Source organism: Dermacentor silvarum, chromosome 6 (genome assembly GCF_013339745.2).
Source record: "Dermacentor silvarum isolate Dsil-2018 chromosome 6, BIME_Dsil_1.4, whole genome shotgun sequence".
NCBI classification, from domain to species: Eukaryota; Metazoa; Arthropoda; class Arachnida; order Ixodida; family Ixodidae; genus Dermacentor; species Dermacentor silvarum.
In genome coordinates this window covers 130137215-130157403 of record NC_051159.1, presented here as the reverse complement: position 1 = coordinate 130157403, position 20189 = coordinate 130137215, and the positions used below count along the sequence as shown (strand labels likewise).

The 20189-nt window shown below is 47.9% G+C and overlaps 2 protein-coding genes across 2 annotated transcripts; both read right to left on the bottom strand.

Moving 5' to 3' along the window:
• Window positions 1–21: 21 nt before the first annotated feature.
• On the bottom strand, window positions 22–11011 carry LOC119456888 (putative ammonium transporter 3). Its single transcript, XM_037718703.2, has 5 exons — window positions 10907–11011; window positions 10453–10512; window positions 10124–10200; window positions 2029–2348; window positions 22–204 (listed from the first exon to the last, which is right to left on the bottom strand). The coding sequence occupies exons 1-5, from the start codon at window positions 10942–10944 to the stop codon at window positions 22–24; spliced, it is 678 nt and encodes a 225-aa protein (XP_037574631.1). The 5' UTR covers window positions 10945–11011.
• Window positions 11012–12820: 1809 nt separating this feature from the next.
• Window positions 12821–17777, bottom strand: LOC119456887 (putative ammonium transporter 3). Its single transcript, XM_037718702.1, has 3 exons — window positions 17681–17777; window positions 15553–15773; window positions 12821–13171 (listed from the first exon to the last, which is right to left on the bottom strand). The coding sequence occupies exons 1-3, from the start codon at window positions 17775–17777 to the stop codon at window positions 12821–12823; spliced, it is 669 nt and encodes a 222-aa protein (XP_037574630.1).
• Window positions 17778–20189: the final 2412 nt, after the last annotated feature.

Sequence of the window (20189 nt, the reverse complement as noted above, 5' to 3'; positions counted from 1 at the left end):
CGGCAGAAGTGTACTTTTTTATTATTCTCTAAGAATGTCCACCTTAATTTTCAGGGCTTTCAACTTGCGACCGGCACGATAGTGCTCCTGCAGTGCGCGAAGAAAAGGCGAGTTGTAGTCGTGCTCGATGTCGTGGTCCACGAGGTCAGGACCCAGGATTTCTTGCTCGGCGGTCATGCGCAGTCCAATCGTGTACTTGATCAGCTGCGAATATGTGAACAAAATAGAGAATTGTGAGGCGCCCATTAATTCGCACGCTGCTGGTGGGTGCCTACGCCCCCGGTAGAGCTCCTGTGCCAAATACAAATGCTTCAGCATGTGCCATTTTTTTTTTCACACAGCAATTTCCAGTTTGGTGTGGCGACAATAGCTATGTGGTCGAACATCGTCATTTCGAAATCGAACCTGACACGAAGACACCTTCGTTGTATCCGGTATTAAATACCTATATTCGCTCCGCCGCGATATCGACGGGAAACATTTCATTTACTTCGTTGTATCCGATAATTCGTTATATCCATTTTCGAGAAACGACTGTAATAAATTGTTGAGGCGTTAAGCGCCAAATCTATATGCCAGGACTACGAAAAATGAGCAATGGAAGCTTCACGCAGATTTGAAACAAACGTGACGGGTCCTTCGACCCCAGCAGTGGAACGCTATCGTCACGTGGTGCTTACTTAGTGCACCGAAATCTATCACGTAAGCGTCCTTGTGTTCGGTGACGATTGGAATGCGGGCACCGCGGCCGCAAATCGAGCCCACCACTTCGCGTTCAGCACCACAACGCTACAGCCACTCAGTCATCTCAGCGGGTGAACGGTATTGTTTGTTTATACCACCTGCATCAAATGGGAAAAAGTCAAAAATTATTTTGAAATGGCAGTGTACATTACGTGTTCTTTGTTGTTGGTGCTGATTTCTTTTTTTTCTTTCAGCCGCGCATTACCATCGGCGGCGCACGTAAGTAAATACGTAATAATGACCGATTAATTATTCAATTAACTAGAACTTGCTAATTGTATATTTATTAATTTACTTTAAAGCACACCTTAAAAAATTTCGGAATCGAAACCGGTCAGTGCTCGAGGCGTCGTCCTGAGACGAACCCCATCTTCAAAATAATCGGTCTCAAACTGTCACACGAAACAAATTGGTGTTCCGGTTCACGTCTTCCGGTTACGCGTTACGGCGGCTTTTTGGAAATATATATTAACTTGAACGACACAGTATTTCTTCTCAAGTATGTGAAGAGTATTTCAAAAGTCGTGCAATTAAGTCTCGGGAATCTGACTCCAGATCAAAAGGTTGCGCGTTCGAATCGCGCCCGAGTCACCACTAGGGCGCAATTAAAAAAAAAAAAATAGCCACATAGGCTGCTGCGATGATCCCTCAACATTAATCCTTGTGCCCATTATTATTTTTCTTACTATTGGTTCGTTGATCTGAGCAGCGCCAGACAGCGTCAGAGCCAAGGCGGGCGCTGCACTATAATGTGGACTTACCTGTCTCAGTTCAGCAATTGCAACATGTGCCTTAAGATAACCAAGTTTACAGTTATTCACTGGTATAAATGGAATAGTAGGTATTTAGCTTTATCTTTATCTTCGGACTATAAGAGCCTTACGCCTACAAGTGACCTTCTGCCTACAAATGGCCTTCCGCCTACAAATGACCTTCCGCCTACAAATGCTTACGTAGTGTCAAATGATAATTTTTAAAGCGATTAGTGCGTTTAGTTCGATGTAACTTATATGTTGCAAGAGTTAGCCACACCCCTGCTGTAATGCGTGCAAATGCAAAGCAGCTTCTAAATAAATAAATAAATAAATAAATAAATAAATAAATAAATAAATAAATAATACTTTGCCAATTAATTGAGTAGTGACTACCACAGATTTACTGACGTCCGCCGATCTATATGTTACCGCAAAAGAGACTTGATCGTCTCCACTGCACGGTCATAAAGAATATGGCGCTTCCCAGTTGTAGCACTTCTGTTCTGGACGAGATCAGAGAAGCGCTCACGAGCAGCAGCACGGCCGAAGCGCTGATTGCCCAGGCGATGATGCAAGCGGCGGCCACCGCTTGCACGGCGAGCAGGCTGGCGTCCCCGCCGGCGGCCAGCAGCCCGGAGCGGCCGTGCGTGTAGTCCATGAGCGTGTCGCGTTCGGGGAACAGGCCGATGGCGAGGAGCCCCCAGAGGCCGCAGACGCCGTGTGCGGCGAACGTCTCGGTCGGGTCGTCCACGTGCAGCCGGTCCAGTAGCGGGATGGCCGCCAGCACGAGGAGCGCCGCCACTGCGCCCACCACCAGCGCGGCCCAGGGACGGAAGATGGGCGCGCCGCCTGCGCCATCCACAAGTAGTATATATATATATATATATATATATATATATATATATATATATATATATATATTGCCACGCGCCTTCAAAGGGGGCTAACGACGTTTATTTATGAGCAGCTGGGCTCTGGAGAAAATGGCGGCGAGAGCTAACCATCGAGCGGGGCGGTTAGCACGCGCACTTCGTTCTTCTTGCTCCTCTGCGCTTGCCCTATTCCCACTACTACAGGTGACATTTCCCCCCTTCCTCGGAAAGAGCATCGCCTCGATGCTCAAGAAGTGGTGTGGGAAAGGAAAAAAAACAACAACAAAAAAACAAAAAACAAAACACGCTCAATGAAAATGCTCGAGCACAGAACACAGTGATAGCTACAGCAGCGTAGCTAGAAACAGTTCTCTACGTCTCTAGAAACAGAGAGGTAAGCGCATGAGGTGCAAATGGGAGCGTAAAAATCACGAGCGCGCAACGTAGGGCTTCATGCGTACGACGTGAACGACGTCAGGGCTAGGTGGTTGTCTACGCCGTGTTTGCGCCGCACTGTCTGGAACGACTTCATAGTTCACGTCACTAATGCGGCGCAGCACTTTGTATGGGCCAAAATACCGGCTGAGCAACTTTTCACAAAGGCCACGGCGGCGAACAGGGGTCCACACCAACACTTGGTCTCCGGGACTGTAGCGCACTTGCCGGTGACGGATGTTATAGCGCCGTGCATCTGAGACTTGCTGCTCACCGATGTGCAGCCGCGCGAGCTGGCGAGCCTCCTCAGCGCGCTGAGCAAACTCTTCGGCGTCAGTAGTTAGGTGCTCGGAGTCGTGGCACGGAAGCATAGCGTCCAGCATCGTCTGTACTTCGCGGCCGTAGACGAGGCGAAAGGGTGTGAAGCGCGTTGTTTCTTGTACGGCGGTATTATACGCGAAGGTCACATAAGGCAGGATACGATCCCATGTTTTGTGCTGGACGTCGATGTACATAGAGATCATGTCTGTGATGGTCCTGTTTAGTCGCTCCGTAAGGCCGTTGGACTGCGGATGGTAAGCGGTCGTCTTTCGATGCCTGGTGTTGCTTAGTTGAAAAATTTCGTCCATGAGCTGTGCCGTGAACGCCGTTCCTCTGTCTGTGATAACAATGGATGGGGCACCATGGCGCAAGACAATGTGACACATGAAGAACTGCGCTACCTCAGAAGCCGTGGCTCGTGGGAGCGCCTCTGTCTCAGCATAGCGGGTTAAATAGTCAGTGGCGACAATCACCCACTTGTTGCCGTCGGTTGATAGAGGAAACGGCCCAAGAATGTCCAAGCCGACTTGGTCGAATGGCATATGAGGTGGTTCGATGGGTTGCAATAACCCGGCGGGCTTCAGGGGTGGTGACTTTCGCCGCTGACATTCACGACAGCCTTTAACATACTGTTTGACGCTTGCCGACAGCCCGGGCCAGTAATACATCTCGCGCACTCTAGCAAGCGTTCGTGAGGAGCCGAGGTGGCCAGATGTAGGCTCGTCGTGGCAAGCGAAAAGAATATCGTCCCGCAAGTCTTTGGGAACTACTAGGAGGTAGGCTCGGTCATTCGGGCGGGCGTTCTTCTTGTACAGCACATGGTCTCGTAGACAGAAGGACGTCAAGACGCGACGTAGATGGCGTGGTATGGTTGTTTGACGGCCCTCTAAGTGGTCGATTAGAGGTCGAATTTCAGCGTCGTCACGCTGCCATCTGACCAAGTCCGACGTAGTGAGGGCGCCCAGGAAGCCGTCGTCGTCCTCTGACTGTCGACTGACAGATTCGGCGGGAGCACGCGACAACGTGTCGGCGTCTTCGTGCTTGCGGCCAGACTTATAAACTATAGTGACGTCAAATTCTTGTAGCCGCAAGCTCCACCGTGCCAGTCGTCCTGAAGGATCGCGTATGTTCGCCAACCAACATAGAGCATGGTGGTCTGTCACCACTTTGAAGGGGCGGCCGTAGAGATAAGGGCGAAACTTCGTGATCGCCCAGACGACCGCGAGACACTCTTTTTCTGTAGTAGAGTAGTTCGCCTCGGCACGGGACAGCGAGCGGCTAGCATAAGCAATTACTCTTTCAGTGCCGTCTTGACGTTGGACGAGTACTGCGCCAAGGCCGATGTTACTGGCGTCAGTATGCACCTCGGTGTCAGCCTCTTCGTCGAAATGTGCCAGGACGGGTGCTGACTGCATGCGTTGTCGTAGGTCAGCGAAGGCCGTCTGTTGCTCATGCGTCCAGGTAAATGGCGTGTCATCCCTGGTAAGGCGAGTCAGGGGTTCCGCAATCTTCGAGAAGTTGTCAATGAAGCGGCGATAATACGCACACAAGCCCAGGAAGCGTCGGACGGCCTTCTTGTCGGCAGGAGGAGGAAAAGCTGCTACAGCGGCAAGTTTTTCGGGATCGGGTCGAACTCCTTTGGCGCTGACGACGTGTCCAAGAAACTTGAGCTCTTCATAACCGAAGTGGCACTTTTCTGGTTTAAGCGTGAGATCAGCCGATCGGAGCGCTTCTAGCACATGCCGCAGGCGATGAAGATGTTGCTCAAATGTTTCAGAAAAGACAACTACGTCGTCAAGATACACAAGGCAAGTCTGCCACTTCAATCCAGCGAGGACAGTATCCATCATTCGCTGGAAAGTAGCTGGGGCTGAACACAAACCGAAAGGGAGCACTCGAAATTCGTAAAGGCCGTCGGGAGTCACAAAGGCAGTTTTCTCGCGGTCTCGTTCGTCTACCTCGATCTGCCAGTATCCACTTTTCAAGTCGAGTGACGAAAAGTACTGGGCACGCCGCAGTCGATCTAACGAGTCGTCGATACGTGGCAGTGGGTACACGTCCTTTTTAGTTACGTTGTTGAGCTTCCGGTAGTCGACGCAAAAGCGTAGCGTTCCGTCTTTCTTTTTGACAAGAACGACCGGAGACGACCATGAGCTGTTGGAAGGTTCGATCACGCCGTCTTCAAGCATCTCTTGTACTTGCGTACGAATCGCTTCGCGTTCCTTTGCCGACACGCGGTAGGGCTGCTGGCGTATCGGGCGTGCGTCGTCGCATGTGATGATCCTGTGCCTTGTAACTGAAGTCTGGCGCACCTTAGACGAGCTTGCGAAGCATGCCCTGAATTCAAGCAAGAGCGCGTGCAGTGCTGCCTGTTTGTCTTGAGACAACTCTGAATTAATGTCGACGTTGCCCAGTGCCTTGTCAGCCATCCTCACTGGTTCAGGGGCAAAACATTCAGCAACGTGTTCTATTTCTTCGGCAAACGCTATGGAAGTACCGCGGAAAAGGTGTCGATGCTCGTTACTAAAGTTGGTGACTAGCAACTTAGATCGGCCATCACGAAGCTGTAGCACACTTCTGGCCGCACAAACACCTTGCGTCAGTAGATACGCTAAGTTACTTTCTGCGACCACTCCACCTTCGCGCAATCCACCGCACATCACTTCGACTAGAACACTGGCTCGTGGAGGAAGCGTAACACTTTCGGCGGAAACACGTAGCGCGTCGTCACGTCGTTTGTCGGCGTTTGTGTCGATTGCTTGGTCGGCTGAGAACGTGACTACACCTCCCCGTAAGTCAATAACAGCGCCGTATTCCTGCAGGAAGTCAACTCCGAGAATGACGTCGCGGGAGCATTCTCGTAAGACAAGGCAACTCGCCACGAATGTCGATCCTCGAATCCGAACTCTTGTCGTGCAGGTTCCCAGTGGAGTAACGACGTGACCACCAGCCGTACGAATCTGCGAACCATGCCAAGGTGTAATTACTTTCCTCAGAAACGTCGCCATCTTCCCGCTTAATATAGAATAGTCCGCTCCGGTATCCACTAAAGCGCTAACCGCATAACCGTCAATCACCACAGGTATGTCGAGCGAAAGCCGGTCATTCCGTTCAGCTGCAGTTGATGTCGGTCCGGTACCCTTCGTTACTCGCGTCGATCGGAGGTCTTCAGCGCGTCGACTGCCAGCGGCCTCGCCCCCAAAGGTCGCTGGAGTTAGTTTTCCCGGCGGGGACTTGGCGACCGTCTGCTCGAATACCGCTGAGGCGATGGTGAAAATCGCCTTGGCGACGGCGAGCGCGACTGCCGCCCGGTAGGCGGTGGCATGCGTTGCTGAGCGAGATAATCTTCAATGTCCCGAGGTCGTTGGCCCAGTCGGGGTGGTGGCGAGTAGGCGGAAAAGCCCCGCAACCCAAGGCGTCGGTATGGGCACTGGCGGTACAAATGATCTGCCTCACCACAGTGGAAGCACAGAGGACGGCGATCCGGAGTGCGCCAAACATCTGACTTCCGAGGGGACATGCGTCGATCGTCGGCGTAATGTACTGGTTGCTCCTGCGGAAGCACAATCGGAGGAGCGGCATGGTGAAACGGTGGAGGCGTGCGTCGTTCCTCGATGTACGGCACCGGTGAGGCTGGTGGAAGTGCAACCGGATGAGCGGCCTGGACAAACAGCGGCGGGGACGAAGCAGGCTGTCTCAACACTTCTGCGTAGGTCGCACGGTGGTGTACAGAAGGTACAGGCGCGGTGTTAGCAAAAGGAAAGTTGGACCGGAGCGCTTGGTTCACTTCATCTTTTACAACACTCGCAATGGAGCTCACCGTGGCTTGTGGCGTGCCATAAACCTTCATTAGTTCTTCGCGCACAACGGTGCGGATGAGTTCGCGAAGGTTGTCATTATTGTTTCCAATGGCCGTCAAAATGTCAGTACTCGCGTTCACTTGCCGATCATAAAAGTTCGAGCGATGCTGAAGCATCTTTTCCATACTTACAGCCTCGGCTAAAAATTCGGCGACAGTCTTGGGAGGATTGCGCACCAGACCAGCGAAGAGTTGCTCCTTCACCCCTCGCATCAGGTGACGCAGCTTCTTGTCCTCGGTCATTCCAGGGTCTGCTCGTCTGAAGAGGCGCGTCATATCTTCGACGAACGCAGTAACGCTTTCGTTGGGAAGCTGGACTCGGGCCTGGATTGCTCGTTCGGCTCGTTCGCGGCGATCGGGACTGGCGTAGGTGTCTAGTAGCTGACGACGGAAGTCGCGCCACGACGTCAGTTGCTCCTCACGGTTTTGAAACCATGTACGCGCGCCGTCCTCCAGGCAAAAGTAGACATTCCTACGTTTAGTCGCGTCATCCCATTCGTTGCATTCGGCCACGCGCTCGAAGTCGGCCATCCAGTCTTCGACGTCTTCGAAGACGTCGCCATGGAACGACTTCGGCACCAGTGGATTTTGAAGCGTATACCGATTCGTCACTGAACGTTCCATACCGGTTGGGGTAGTCTGAAGCACTGCGGTGTCTTCAGTATCTTCAGGAGGCAGTCCCCGGATCCTGCGGCTGGTCCGATGGACGGGAGTATCGACTAACACAGGGCTGGTGCTTCCGCTCCCAGGAGGAGTCTGCGGCATGAGTGAGAAGTACCCAGCACCTCCACCACTTTGCCACGCGCCTTCAAAGGGGGCTAACGACGTTTATTTATGAGCAGCTGGGCTCTGGAGAAAATGGCGGCGAGAGCTAACCATCGAGCGGGGCGGTTAGCACGCGCACTTCGTTCTTCTTGCTCCTCTGCGCTTGCCCTATTCCCACTACTACAGGTGACAATATATATATATATATAGGGGTTTCCAAATTATCATGCACCAATACTTTAAAATATGCAGATGCCGCGTATCTGGACAAAACCAAGGTAATGTTGTTTGCCGTCGCTTGGCGATACTCCGATTTTTTTTTTTGCATTCCGCCTAATTACATAATTAATCTTAATTAATTAATCAATTTCTCAAATATTATAATTAGGTGAAAAGTGTCATTGAGGAAATTGTAGAGCACCATGAAACACTCCCGATACAGATTTCTGCTGCTCAATACGTGCTACGTAAAAGCGTTTTTCCGAGCGTGAAAGAAGCCCGCGAATACACGCGAAGTGTCTCGAGCGGCCATTCGCTCGGCAATTTTGCGCGTATTCGCGAGGGATTCTTTCACGTTCGAAAAAACACTCTTTGGTCGCACGTATTGAGCAACAGAAAGCTGTATGGCGAGTTTTTCATGTTGCTCTACAATTTTCTCATTGACACTTTTAATCTAATTATATAATATTTGAGAAATGCATTAATGACATAAGACTAACTATGCAATTAGGCGGAATGCAATAAATAATCTAAGTATCTCCAAGCGACGGCAAACAATATTACCTTTGTTCTGTCCAGCTACGTGGCATCTGCATATTTTAAAATATTGGTGCATGATAGTTGGGAAACCCTGTATATACGAGGCGACAGATAGAACTCCGCTACAACGTTTATTTTTCAACGTGCCGTGTACGCATCAATTGAAAATATAAACATGAGTGATTGAGAAAGAAAACAGAAACCTATTTCACTAAAAAAATGACAGTTTGTGTTTGCCGGCGTGTATTCGCCTACATGCATGCTGCTACTCGAAGGAAGGGGTCAAATAGATAAAATGGCCCTAAAGTAAGGCGGACCTGAGAATTCTAAATATAAAAGAAAGAGAAGGCGTAAGCTCTTAACATTTTCGTTAATATAAATGATCTAGATGGTGAAGTAATGTGGCAGTCTGGGAATGTTGGTATTCCATTTTTAAGAACTGTATATGCGCACGGAAAACACGAACGAAAAAATTTGGAGGACGCTTAAGCTTCGCCTTAAAGAGTGGAACGCGGTAGCTTGCTTGTCAGGCTTCCTGGCAACTGCAGCTTTCTTTTTTCTCCACCTTCGCCTCTGCGCGCCGCTGCCGCTTTACGCTGCCGAGGAGGCGAGCGCCATCTGGATGGTGTTTCTGCAAGTAACCTACCCGGGCGCGCCGCTGTATGAATGATAGAAATGCTGGAAAAGGGGTTTGTATTTGAGTTTCCTCGTAACAGAATTATGTTTTCTCGTATATTCAAATTACAATCCGACGCTATAATGTCTGCAGGTTGTGGTTAAGTCGTGCTTTGCGATTTTTCTGGCGGATTTTACTTTGAGAAATTAAATTTTGTTCACTAACGCCTCTGCGCTATGCGGAGGACCGGCATGTTTGGGGGTGGTTCGGGATGATTTTCATCGCCACGGACGCCGGCGCTTACGCCGACACTGACGCCGCATTTTCTGCCACACGGGGCCCTTAACGCTATCGCGTTAAAAAGGCCCACATACACACACACCTGCGCCTATGTGTGTGTGTGTATGTGGGCCTTTTTTCGTCCGTGTTTTCCGTGCACTTGTACAGTTTTTATAGATCGTGAAGGAAGGAGATTCCTTTAGCACGGAACTTGTCATGTTGGCGTTTGATGTGAAGATTCTGAGTGAAAAAGCGTCAGTAAATTTCGAGAATAAGTCTCTTGCGACAGGTTATTAAGAAAAGGAGTCCAGGGTTTTGCGCTGCTTTGATGGGCACCGAGCACCTAACGTTCGATTTAATGTCGAGAGGCATTCAGTCAAGCTTCCGCGATGCTTAACCCGGCAAATGGAGGCGTTGTATTACCGATTTCGGCCGCACTTTGCATACACGAGCTGTCGTCTTTACCGGAATGGTGAAACCTGTGGTCCTCAAACTGCGAACAGTGCTGCGGCGCCGTGGAATCGTTCGAGCGCATCTTTCTTGAATGCAGAGTTCACACACAGACGACCGAAGCCTATGCCACACAAACATATGAAAGCACGCTCGATCGATTGATTAACTAATTACCGATTGACTTAATGATTAATTACTTTTTATGCGAAGTTAAATTAGGACAGTCGATTTTGTCTCTAAAGCCTACATGTAGATAAAGTACTACCTGAGATAGCCACAAGCGATCCCATGACAGTATTCATGAGCCACGAGACGTCATGCTGACCTTTCTTCAAGATGAAACTGAAAAATAAACGGGATTCGTGAAGACACACATAAATAATATGGTCACTACTCTTCATGAGAGCATGCTAGTGGCAGGCTATATACATGTATAACAAGAAGCCGAGCTCCTCGTAAAAACAGTTGGCGTCAATGACGTCATGAACTCTATATGCATAAAGAAACGAAGTTTCTTTATTATTATTTTACAGCACCTTGACTTTTATAGCACCGAGAAGACCAAGAAAACATGTTCATTACGATTTAACCAACCTCATTGCCATTCCTACGAAGCCACCGGTCATTGACGCCAGGATAGTCGTCACCGAGGCCCTGGAAAAAAAATGGGATAATATACCGGCGTTTTCGTTGAAGTGCCGCACATTTTGCTTATACTTAATTTGCAGGTGGAAACCGGAAGCAGCAGACTCATACTAACGTTTACTTCTCAGAAGTACCAACATTTACCGTCGTGTCTTTACGAGATGCCAAGCTTATAAAAAAGGAGAACACATACATTTTCAACCTAGGATCTTAGCTGGCAGTATGTATAAAGAAGCTGTTATGTCTGACTAAACTTTTCAGGCTAAGCTCTAATTGAACATGGCTGGTTCAATTTTTCTCTTGTTCAAGAACCGCAAAAGGAGAGTAATGTTAACAGAGATTTCTCAACAGCAGAAATATACTATAGTGTCGGCACTGACGTGCACACAATATATGTTTTTACCTCGCGGAGTACTTCCACTTGTTTCGCACAATTCCCATAGTACTTCCGGCGCTAAATCCAAGCCATCCCCACCTGTATTGTAGAAGAAAGAAGCAAAACGATAATAATCTTCGTCATACGCTCAATCATTAATATTCACCCTTTAAAAGAGCACCTAACATATAACAGCAATTTTGTGGCTTTAGTCGGGAGTTACGGAGTATGTGAGAGTGACAGAGTAATTATTACTTCATGTTACTTCAGCTTATTTTAGGTTACTCTGGGAAAATGTCACCCTACGGCCAGTACCATATTATCTCCATCACGGTGCCTAATTGCAAAACATAGCAGTGATGTCACCAAAAGCTACTACGTATAATTAATATGCGCTCTGCTAAACACACCACTTCATTTAGAATGCGATGGAGACGTAGAAGCTCGCAATAGCCTTATCTCCTTAAAAAAGTTTCATGTAGAACTTTTTTGACTTGGTTCTTCTTTTTTTTCAATATTAGTCACACGGAGTGGAGCCTCTCGAGTTCGAGTACTGCTTTTATCAGAATTTATAACCAACTCATTGTGACATAATTTTTTTTTTACAATTAGTTCTTGTATCTCCATGGCGCGTCAGCTGCGCGCGTAAACACAAAAGGAAGCATTGTTAACATAATTTTTCTATTCGCACTCGAGCCCAACACTTGCTGCATTCCACGTTCTTACGCGCTAAATTCGCGACTTTGAAATTCGCGAATTCGCAGCAAAGCTTAATGAAGTATAAAGGGCTGTCACAATACATGAAGGTCTAGGTAGTGTTTAGATATGATTTAACACTGCTATAACTGAGAGAATGTTGGAGAACGACTTAGCGTGGTGCGCAGCACAAAAACAATGAGCTGTCCGTCACGTTCTCTCTCTAAGCAATGAAAAAAAAAATTGCAATGAGAAAGCACTTGGGCAAACAAGATTACATTTGCAGCTATCATAGCGAGAGGCCACGTTCTGGCAAGCATAACGACGCATGCAACCTTTTCATTTGTTTCCGGCTATAAAGCGACATGAAGCGACATAACATAAGAACTCAACGAGATAGAGCACCAGGGCACGTAAGATGGAACTTCGAAGCTAATTTTGAGCCGATTCTTCAACAGAAATGGAGACACAGGAACGTACTGACGGAGAATTTTCATATGTTTCTGCAAATTATTGCGCAGATGCGCCCAGATACCTAAGAGGAAGTTTCTTAGGTGACAGCGACATAAATGCAACGGCGCAGGCAACGCGCACCCAACTCCTACAGTATCCTACTCACTTTCGACAAGGCTGAGCCGCGTTCTCTCGCTACTACAGCGCCCGGTATGCATTCCGAATTTCGACAGGAACATGTGATTTGTTGAGCCTGCGCGTTGAAGGGACGTTAAAGATGAACACAAAACCACTTTAGAATAATAAGTTATTCTTTCAAAACTCTATTTTCGTTAATTTCACGGTAACACGTTGCTTATTAAAAAAATAAAACGAATGTCATAGTATCAGTCTTTGAATTTTTGCGCCGTAACCTCCACGACCGTACTTGAGTATGACGTCAAAGATTTCAAAGTACACTCCTTCGGTATTTGGGCATCGCTACGGTCTGTCATAGCTCAGTAAATAGTCTCAAAACTTGCCATGTTCAGTCGTCTTTGGCTTTTCTTTAGACTACAACGTAGTCCATATATACCGATACACCTACGCCCGAGCAGCCGTCGTCAAAATCCATGACATCATGTCGAGCTGTTGCAGGAACTTGATAGGAAGTGGCGACAGCCGTATTTCCTTCTCTCGCGTCTTTCCTGACCTTTCCATGTCTCCTGTCGCGGTGGCAGTACCATATTTTTGGTATCGTGTGAGGGCCAATTTAGTAATACTGCTAGAACTACTTTTCTCTTCAGTATCCCCTTAATTACTGTGGAGGAGGCGTGTGTACCAGAGCATGAACAGTCCCAGCAGCGCGTTGGTGGGGTTGCCCAGGGGCAGCGGCGCCGTGCCGGAGTCATAGCGTCCCAGCCGCGGCCCGAGCACGATGGCGGCGACCAGCCCCACGCATCCGCCGAGCAGGTGCACGACTCCCGACCCGCCGATGTCGACGGCGCCCATGCGCGCCAGGAAGCCGCCCTGGTTCCAGAGCCAGCCGGCCGGCACGCAGTACAGCACCGTGGCCAGCGCCGAGAACAGGCAGTACGAGGTGAACTTGGTGCGCTCGGCCATGGAGCCCGACACGAGTGCCGTCGATGTGGTGGCGTACGCTAGCTGCCCCAGCGGAATTTAAAGGAAGCCCGCAGGAGGTATAGATGAGATACGTTTAGCTGACGGGTCAGGTGGAACGGTTTTGCTGCCCCATTTCTCTTCCGACATGGGCGGAGGCACTAGGGGTGATGAAAATTACTACTTATGTAAAAGCGCGAAAAAATAAGGAAGGGACGACGATAGAGACAGAGTGAAAAGAGCACTAGCTGCGCTCTTTTCACTCTCTCTCTATCGTCGTCATTTCCTTATTTTTTTCGCACTGTTACATAGGTTGCAATGAACCAACTAGCCCAGCAAACAACCATTCTGGAAAATTACTTTAAAAATGCTTATCATAACACGGAAAAGATTAAAAAGTAACAAATGGTTCATCCTAATGTCGCACTTGTATAACGTCAAAGACTAACCTAGTTGGTTCTGCTATATTCAAAATGTAACAGCGCGACTCTGGTCGAGGTCATAAAGCGAAGAATAGACAAGTACAAGCGCTGCGTAAAACAAACAAAGAGTGCTATCTGATCATCGTCAAATTCAGCCATATTGTCGAATTCGTCATCTTCTCAGATCTGATTGACTCAGAGGGCGGCTATACGGCCTCTCTGATTGGCTCGAAAACAGCGCCATTACAGAAGTTGTTGATGTGGAATAGCACCCAAGCACAGACGCTGACTTGTCCGTCTCTACTCTGGGCTTATGTGCTCGTCTAAAGTCTTGCTGTTGTCACATTTTGAGTCACATTTGAGCGCTAAGTTGAAAATATATAAATACATATAACGTTCAAACGCATGCGCACTGTCAGGGCTGAATGCGAGAAAGACAGCGCTAACACAACCGACTTCACCTTTGTGTCTTTTATCGTATGTCGTGTTGTTTCATGATAACTCAACTTTATGCATTCCGCGCCACTCTGAACAAAACTGGCTGTTTGATAGTCAACGCATGCGTAACTCCGTCTTTTATTCTTGTCCTGTCGCCCGCGCTGTTCACCATACTATTCACAAAGTAACTATAGCTTCATTTCGTACATTCGGGACACAACATAGGACTACCGTTTACATCATGGACGGCAAAAACACTGTGGGGAGAACAGAAAAGAAAAGAAACAATTCTAAGCACTCTCCACTAATTCCTCCAAGTGAGTTAGTCGGCAAAAGGCAGTAGAAGAGGTTGATGCGGCGAGGAAGGCACTATATATATATATATATATATATATATATATATATATATATATATATATACAGGACATCAAAGTATTGCGTCTTGCCTGCAGCAAGACTATTTTGCCAGAGCAAAACAAACAAGAAGTCTAGACTTCTTTCATCAACTCCACAAAGCTGCATGGTGCAGCGGATACAGTTGCATTTCTATATATTTAATGCAGGCCTTGACACAATCAATGTGGTGCGACGGCTACTGAATTATTTCCAACACCCCCAGTGAATTAAAGTTACCATTTGTTTATCAAACGCTTGTGTTTTTGATAATACGATGATGTATCCTGCTTGTGACCTTACTACCGGTGAGACAATAGCTGTAGTTCGTTCCCTGTAGCTTTGTCGCACCACGCCACTGAATATCCCAAAACGGCATGACCCACATTACTTCCCCGTTAGCCCTTACGATAGCTGTTGCGTGACTGCGATCTCATTTGCTAGAGTGAAGCGGTCCGCTGGGGTCTTAATGCGGAAATGAGAGCAATTTCCTTGCGGCCCCATGACTATGCGGATAACACTATAGCTCACGGGCAAGTAAAGATCGGCCACCGCCGATCTTTACTTGCTTTGAGCTCTTGCTTGCACTTTGAGCTCTTTACAAGGTTTTGTTTTCAATACGACAAAAATCCGGGCAAAGCGTTGCTCACACGGGCTGCGTAGCTTCTGTGACATTTGTGGCACCGGGGCGACCCACAAAGCTAGGCGGAGTGTCGTGATTGTTTTCTCAAGACATCTTTCTTTTCTTACTTTCGTTTTTACTTTTTTTCGTATAAAAAAAAGACACAGGTTAAAACAAGCAGTGTAATGATAAGAATCGGAAGGTTTCCCATTTTTCTTCACTTGATAAAGAATGTATCAAAGAATGGCTGGACAGAGGGTGGCAGTAATGAAGAAAGAACATATCACCGTCAAAGTTGCGAGCGCTGGTCGATGTCCTCCGTGAACATTGGCAAAGAACGAGGAGGCGGTGCATATAGAACAATGGGGTCACGAAGTAAATAAAAGCTCCAACTCATGACGCCACCAGTACGGGTCAGTGTTTCCATTACACGCACTTACGAAAGCATGAATGCGAGAGAAGTCGCTACTCTCTGTCTCTCTCAACTCACGCACGCGCACACGCAACACTCACAAACAAACACGACGAAGAAAGCCGGCTATCTGACGTACCTGAAAGACGTAGCGCGAGTACCGCTGCCCCATGTGGACTTCGTCAGCGCTGGTGAAGAATTTGCCGAAGCTGAAGTAGGGGTTCTTCATCGGGTCGAAGCCGATACCGTAGCCGACAGCCCAGAAAACCAGGCCACCGAACAGCACCGTAGTGGCGTTCTTCACGAGAATGTTCACTTCGTTCTTGCGGGAAACGAAACCGGACTCGAGCAATCCGTAGCCTGCACCACATTGCCCACGGTGCGCTGTAGCCACAGAACGCTACAGTGAGCTGTAGCGTTCACCGAATTCGGTGCACGTTCGGTGCACCAATTCGGTGCACGTTCACCTTTAACGTGCACCGAATATGCACGGTAGACGGGCCTTTATGCATTTCACCCCCATCAAAATGCGGCACCCGTGACCTCGTACTTAGAAGTGCAACGTCATAGCCGCTAAGCCACCACGGCGGGTGTAACCTTTGTATTCGCAAATGTCTGCACCGCGCACGCGAGGAGAGGCAACCAATTATGGGGGTACGAAAATTTACTTGGAGCACAGGCGATATCATCATGGCTAAAGCTATGCACATATATAAATATGAACAAGAGGAAAGGGAACCGAGGGTCTCGGTTTTTGTAAGTTATAGCCATATCAGGCCAGCAGACAATGAAAACATAGAGGAAATTACTTGTTTATTTAATTAAAATGTAGAAATGATTAATTAATTGAAAATGAAAGTGGACGAAAACAACTGGCCGCAGGCGGGATGCGAACCCACGTCTTCGCATTACGCGTGCGATGCTCTTACCTATCGCGCTACCGCGACGCCGTTTTCCTGCTCACTTTACGGGGTCTCTCTCTCTCTCTCTCTCTCTCTCTCTCTCTCTCTATATATATATATATATATATATATATATATATATATAACTTCACCAGATTCTTCGCAGTTTTATACGCTGCACATGCATGGGTGGTATTCTACCTTCCACCCATCGCAAAATCCTCTTTAAAAATTTGGATCTCGCCCTTATAATTTCAGCATGCGACGTGAGATACAGCCTAAGAACTGAACAGCTCATGTGAGAGATTAATATTTTCGAAGATGAAGACGAAGCTCGTGTGAAAGATGACGCTTGTATTTAGGCAGTTCTGTGAATTCCGAACAGAACAGCTTGCAAATTTTGGTTTTAGAGTCTCCCTCGTCACCTCACTAATTCTTATCAGTAATTGGCGAGCGCGTGCGCTTTTATCCTTCAATCTTTTTTACGCTCTTGTGCAGACGCTTGTAGTTCCTGTAAAGGATGCACCGCCACTAGCAGGCTTGTAATGTGGTGAAGCCATTACCAACACGGCAGCACAAAGCGAACAAGGAACGCTTGTAAAATATTTCATTCGGTGATCATGCGAACACGAAAAAAAAAATTCTGACAGAAACAAGAAAAAAAGGACTAAAATGCAGAGAAAGAAGTAGTACATACGTGCAATCACTAAAAACAATCAGCAGTATTTGATCATAGTTGAGCATTCAGCCGCACCATGCATCCTTCAAGCTATTGTCAGACCCGAATGCCACACGCGAGCTAGCTTTTTATTGGAAACACATAAGAAACGGTAGACAAATAAACGAAACACAGTCATCGTCAAAGATCAACTCATTTGGTCTCCTAAACTACAGACGATGCGAGTCACGGGGAAACGTTAGCCAGGAAAAAATTCTAAACTAAATCATGAGCACGGCTTAGTACATGTAGGCAACGTAACTTCGTCGATGAATCGAACCAGTTCCCATTTGTTCGCATACCATGAAGTAACGTCTGACTTCTTACTAGGATGCTAAGGAGTGCATATAAAGCAACATTTACTCCTGCCTTCTAGCAGACTAGGTATTTCATTAGTGAGTGGCATATGAAGGGATATCGATGCACATTTTTTCCTCTGTAATTGGCGGTAAATATGTAGCACCTATGTTCATTTGTCCGCGTACAGGCACTTTCATCTTCTTCGGCGTCTTCCGATTCCAATATTCTTCCCCGATCCACTTCACCTTCCGTCCCAATGCAGCCGAATATCTGGGGATAACCTCAAAACCTTCGTTGCGTTCCCTTCGAAAAATTCTCTCTTTCTCGCACTGGGCCTAAATACTCACCGGACTGCATCGTAAAAATCAAGAAAGAGCTCGTCAAGATCCAGACGACGTCATTGGCGTCTTCCTTGTTGTCAAAGCTAGTCTCGTTTCGGGTCATGTCGCCCTCGTAAAAGCCGCTTCTTCCAGTAGCGACGCGCGAGCCGCAACCAGTTGTGCCTCCACCAGCGTTGGGCCGACATAGCGGGGCGCGAGGTCACGTGGTCTCCTTTAAGATTGATTTCAAATGAGCAGCGAGGAAACGATCGGGCATCTCTCCCTGCCGAAATGCGGCCGACCGAGCGCATAAATGCCGCCCTTTGTGGAGCTCGCCGGACGGCTTAAGCACGCGGCCGGCGTCTCACATCGACCCGGCTAATGGTTTTGCTCAAGCTGTTAGCAACATTCCCGACGCGGAATTATTAAAGGCGGAGCGCTACGTCACCAGTGTAGTAGAACGCGCAGTGGTGGTCGGGGTGGTGTGCGTACAAATTGTACCACGTAATATATACTCGCGGCTCCTCCCCCGAGAAAGAACCTTATAGGTTTCAATTCTAGCACTTTACTCCCCACCTTCCTTCTATCCTTTTTCTAAAAAAAAGAGAGAAAAACGAAGGAGCTAAACGTTGAGACTACGCTCAGAAGAATTTTCCTTAACACCTCTTCGGAAACCTGTGCGCTGACTACACTGTTTTAAGTACAGCTACAGGAGATGCTCGCGGCGCGCGCTGCTTAATCGTTCTAGACCCGAACTCAGATTCTGTGGTAGAAACTGAGGAAAAGTGCGAGTTTGCATTAGCAGTGAAGGCGTTGCGATAGTATAATCCGTGCCCCCAAATCGGAGCGCCTCCGTATCTCAAGGCCGCGTACTGCATGCTGGGTTAGGAATGTTGACGGTACGTCGCCGCGCGCATGTCTTAATTGTACGTGTCCGAGTGTGTCGAAGCACCATTACAGGCGCCAAGCAAGAAGCCGCCGACTCCAGAAAGTCGAATATACCAAGCTAGACGAGCCTGATGATACAAATGAAATCCGTGCCAGCGGTGGACGTTCATATTTTGAGCTAGATCCTCATAATACACTTCAGCGTTAAAAAAAAAAGAGCAGATAATGTTGGAAGGACAGAAGACAGCGATTAGACAACGTGAAAGTATCACGATTTAGCTTACCGCCAGCACGGGCCGTCATCTTTCATAACTAGACTACGATCAACTATAATTATTCTAGTTCGCTATAACTAGGATCATGGTCACGGTCAGCAGTCGTCGAACTGCTACGCTTTTTTTTTTTTTTTTTTTTTGTCGGATGGGTCTTTTAAGTTACTCAAAGAAACTTCAGGACTAACAGCCCCAGACAGTGGCGCACCGACGGAAGGGGGGGGGGGGGGGGGGGGCGGAGTTCGGGTGTTGCAATTAACCCCTCCTACCCTGAGGCCGAGTTAACCCCCCCCCCCCCCCCCCCCCATGCATCCAGCCCCAACAGTCCAACGTGTACCTTCAGCGCTTTGTTCACATTGTCATTACAATTCAGGAGGTGGCTGGAGGTCGAATTTTCCTAATTAACAGAAGCGCTCTATTCTAGTCTTGCATTTACTCATTCACTCTTAAATTACTTTGGGTAAAACGCTGCAGAATTAAACATCGTCATCATCCTTGGTGTCATTCTTATAATCATTAGGCATTTTATTTGCTGTTGGATTCCTCTGGCTAAAGCAAGAAAATTGCATATTATGCAAAGTGCTTGCTCCCCCCCCCCCCCCCCCCCCGCACACAAAAAAAAATTAACTCACACCCCCCCCCCCCCCCCCCCCTTGCAGAGATCCTGGGTGCGCTACTGGCCCCAGATGCAAGTAGCAAAAACGACTCCTTCTATGGATCCCGTGCGCGTGTAAATTTCTCATGTTTCTGTATTTCACACGGTTCCTCAGTTAAACAGTGCCGAATGTATATCAGCTCTAGCGTACAGCGATATCCGTGATGTCGATAATTCAAAAATGTTGAAAAAAAAGGTGTCCGATGAAATGCATGGGCTGAAACGCCCATGCATTTCGTCGGACACTTCGAAAATTAATATCTCGAAACCGGTTCAGTCCCGAGAATTCGTTCCAAGTGGATACGCCTGGCGAACTCAGCGGCTATAATTCATAGATTGAAGGATGTGCCGTAAAATAATGAATTACAAAATTAGCGTAATTATGTTCATTATTCAATTAGGCGTTTCGATTTCTCGTGGAAGTAATGGCCGCCTCATCGAGTAGTTTAGATCAACGATTATAAATGTGCTATCTGCCACAGGCAATTTTTAAAAATTTGGTGCAGCTAAAATGAAACACCCTGTATATAGCTGTACTTAAAAATTCTCTAATAACCTTTTACAGCGAAGCTGTTAAGGGCTCACTCTTCGATGGTCGCGTCCGGATGTAGAAAAAAAACTCATTGCCCGTATGCTGTATGTGCGAGTGAAAGCGCGCGAGGGACGCGCGCTTTCACAGGGCGCGACCGCACGGCGCAGAGCAAACGCCACTTCTTCCGTC

Coding starts and splice junctions, on each gene's coding strand:
- LOC119456888 (XM_037718703.2), bottom strand. CDS start 10,944: ATGGGAATTGTGCGAAACAAGTGGAAGTACTCCGCGAG. Junction 10,201..10,452: donor TTCGTAGGAATGGCAATGAG/GTTGGTTAAATC, acceptor TTTATTTTTCAG/TTTCATCTTGAAGAAAGGTC. Junction 205..2,028: donor CTTCGGCCGTGCTGCTGCTC/GTGAGCGCTTCT, acceptor ACATATTCGCAG/CTGATCAAGTACACGATTGG.
- LOC119456887 (XM_037718702.1), bottom strand. CDS start 17,777: ATGACCCGAAACGAGACTAGCTTTGACAACAAGGAAGACGCCAATGAC. Junction 15,774..17,680: donor GATTTTTACGATGCAGTCCG/GTGAGTATTTAG, acceptor AATGTGGTGCAG/GCTACGGATTGCTCGAGTCC. Junction 13,172..15,552: donor ACTCGCGCTACGTCTTTCAG/GTACGTCAGATA, acceptor CCGCTGGGGCAG/CTAGCGTACGCCACCACATC.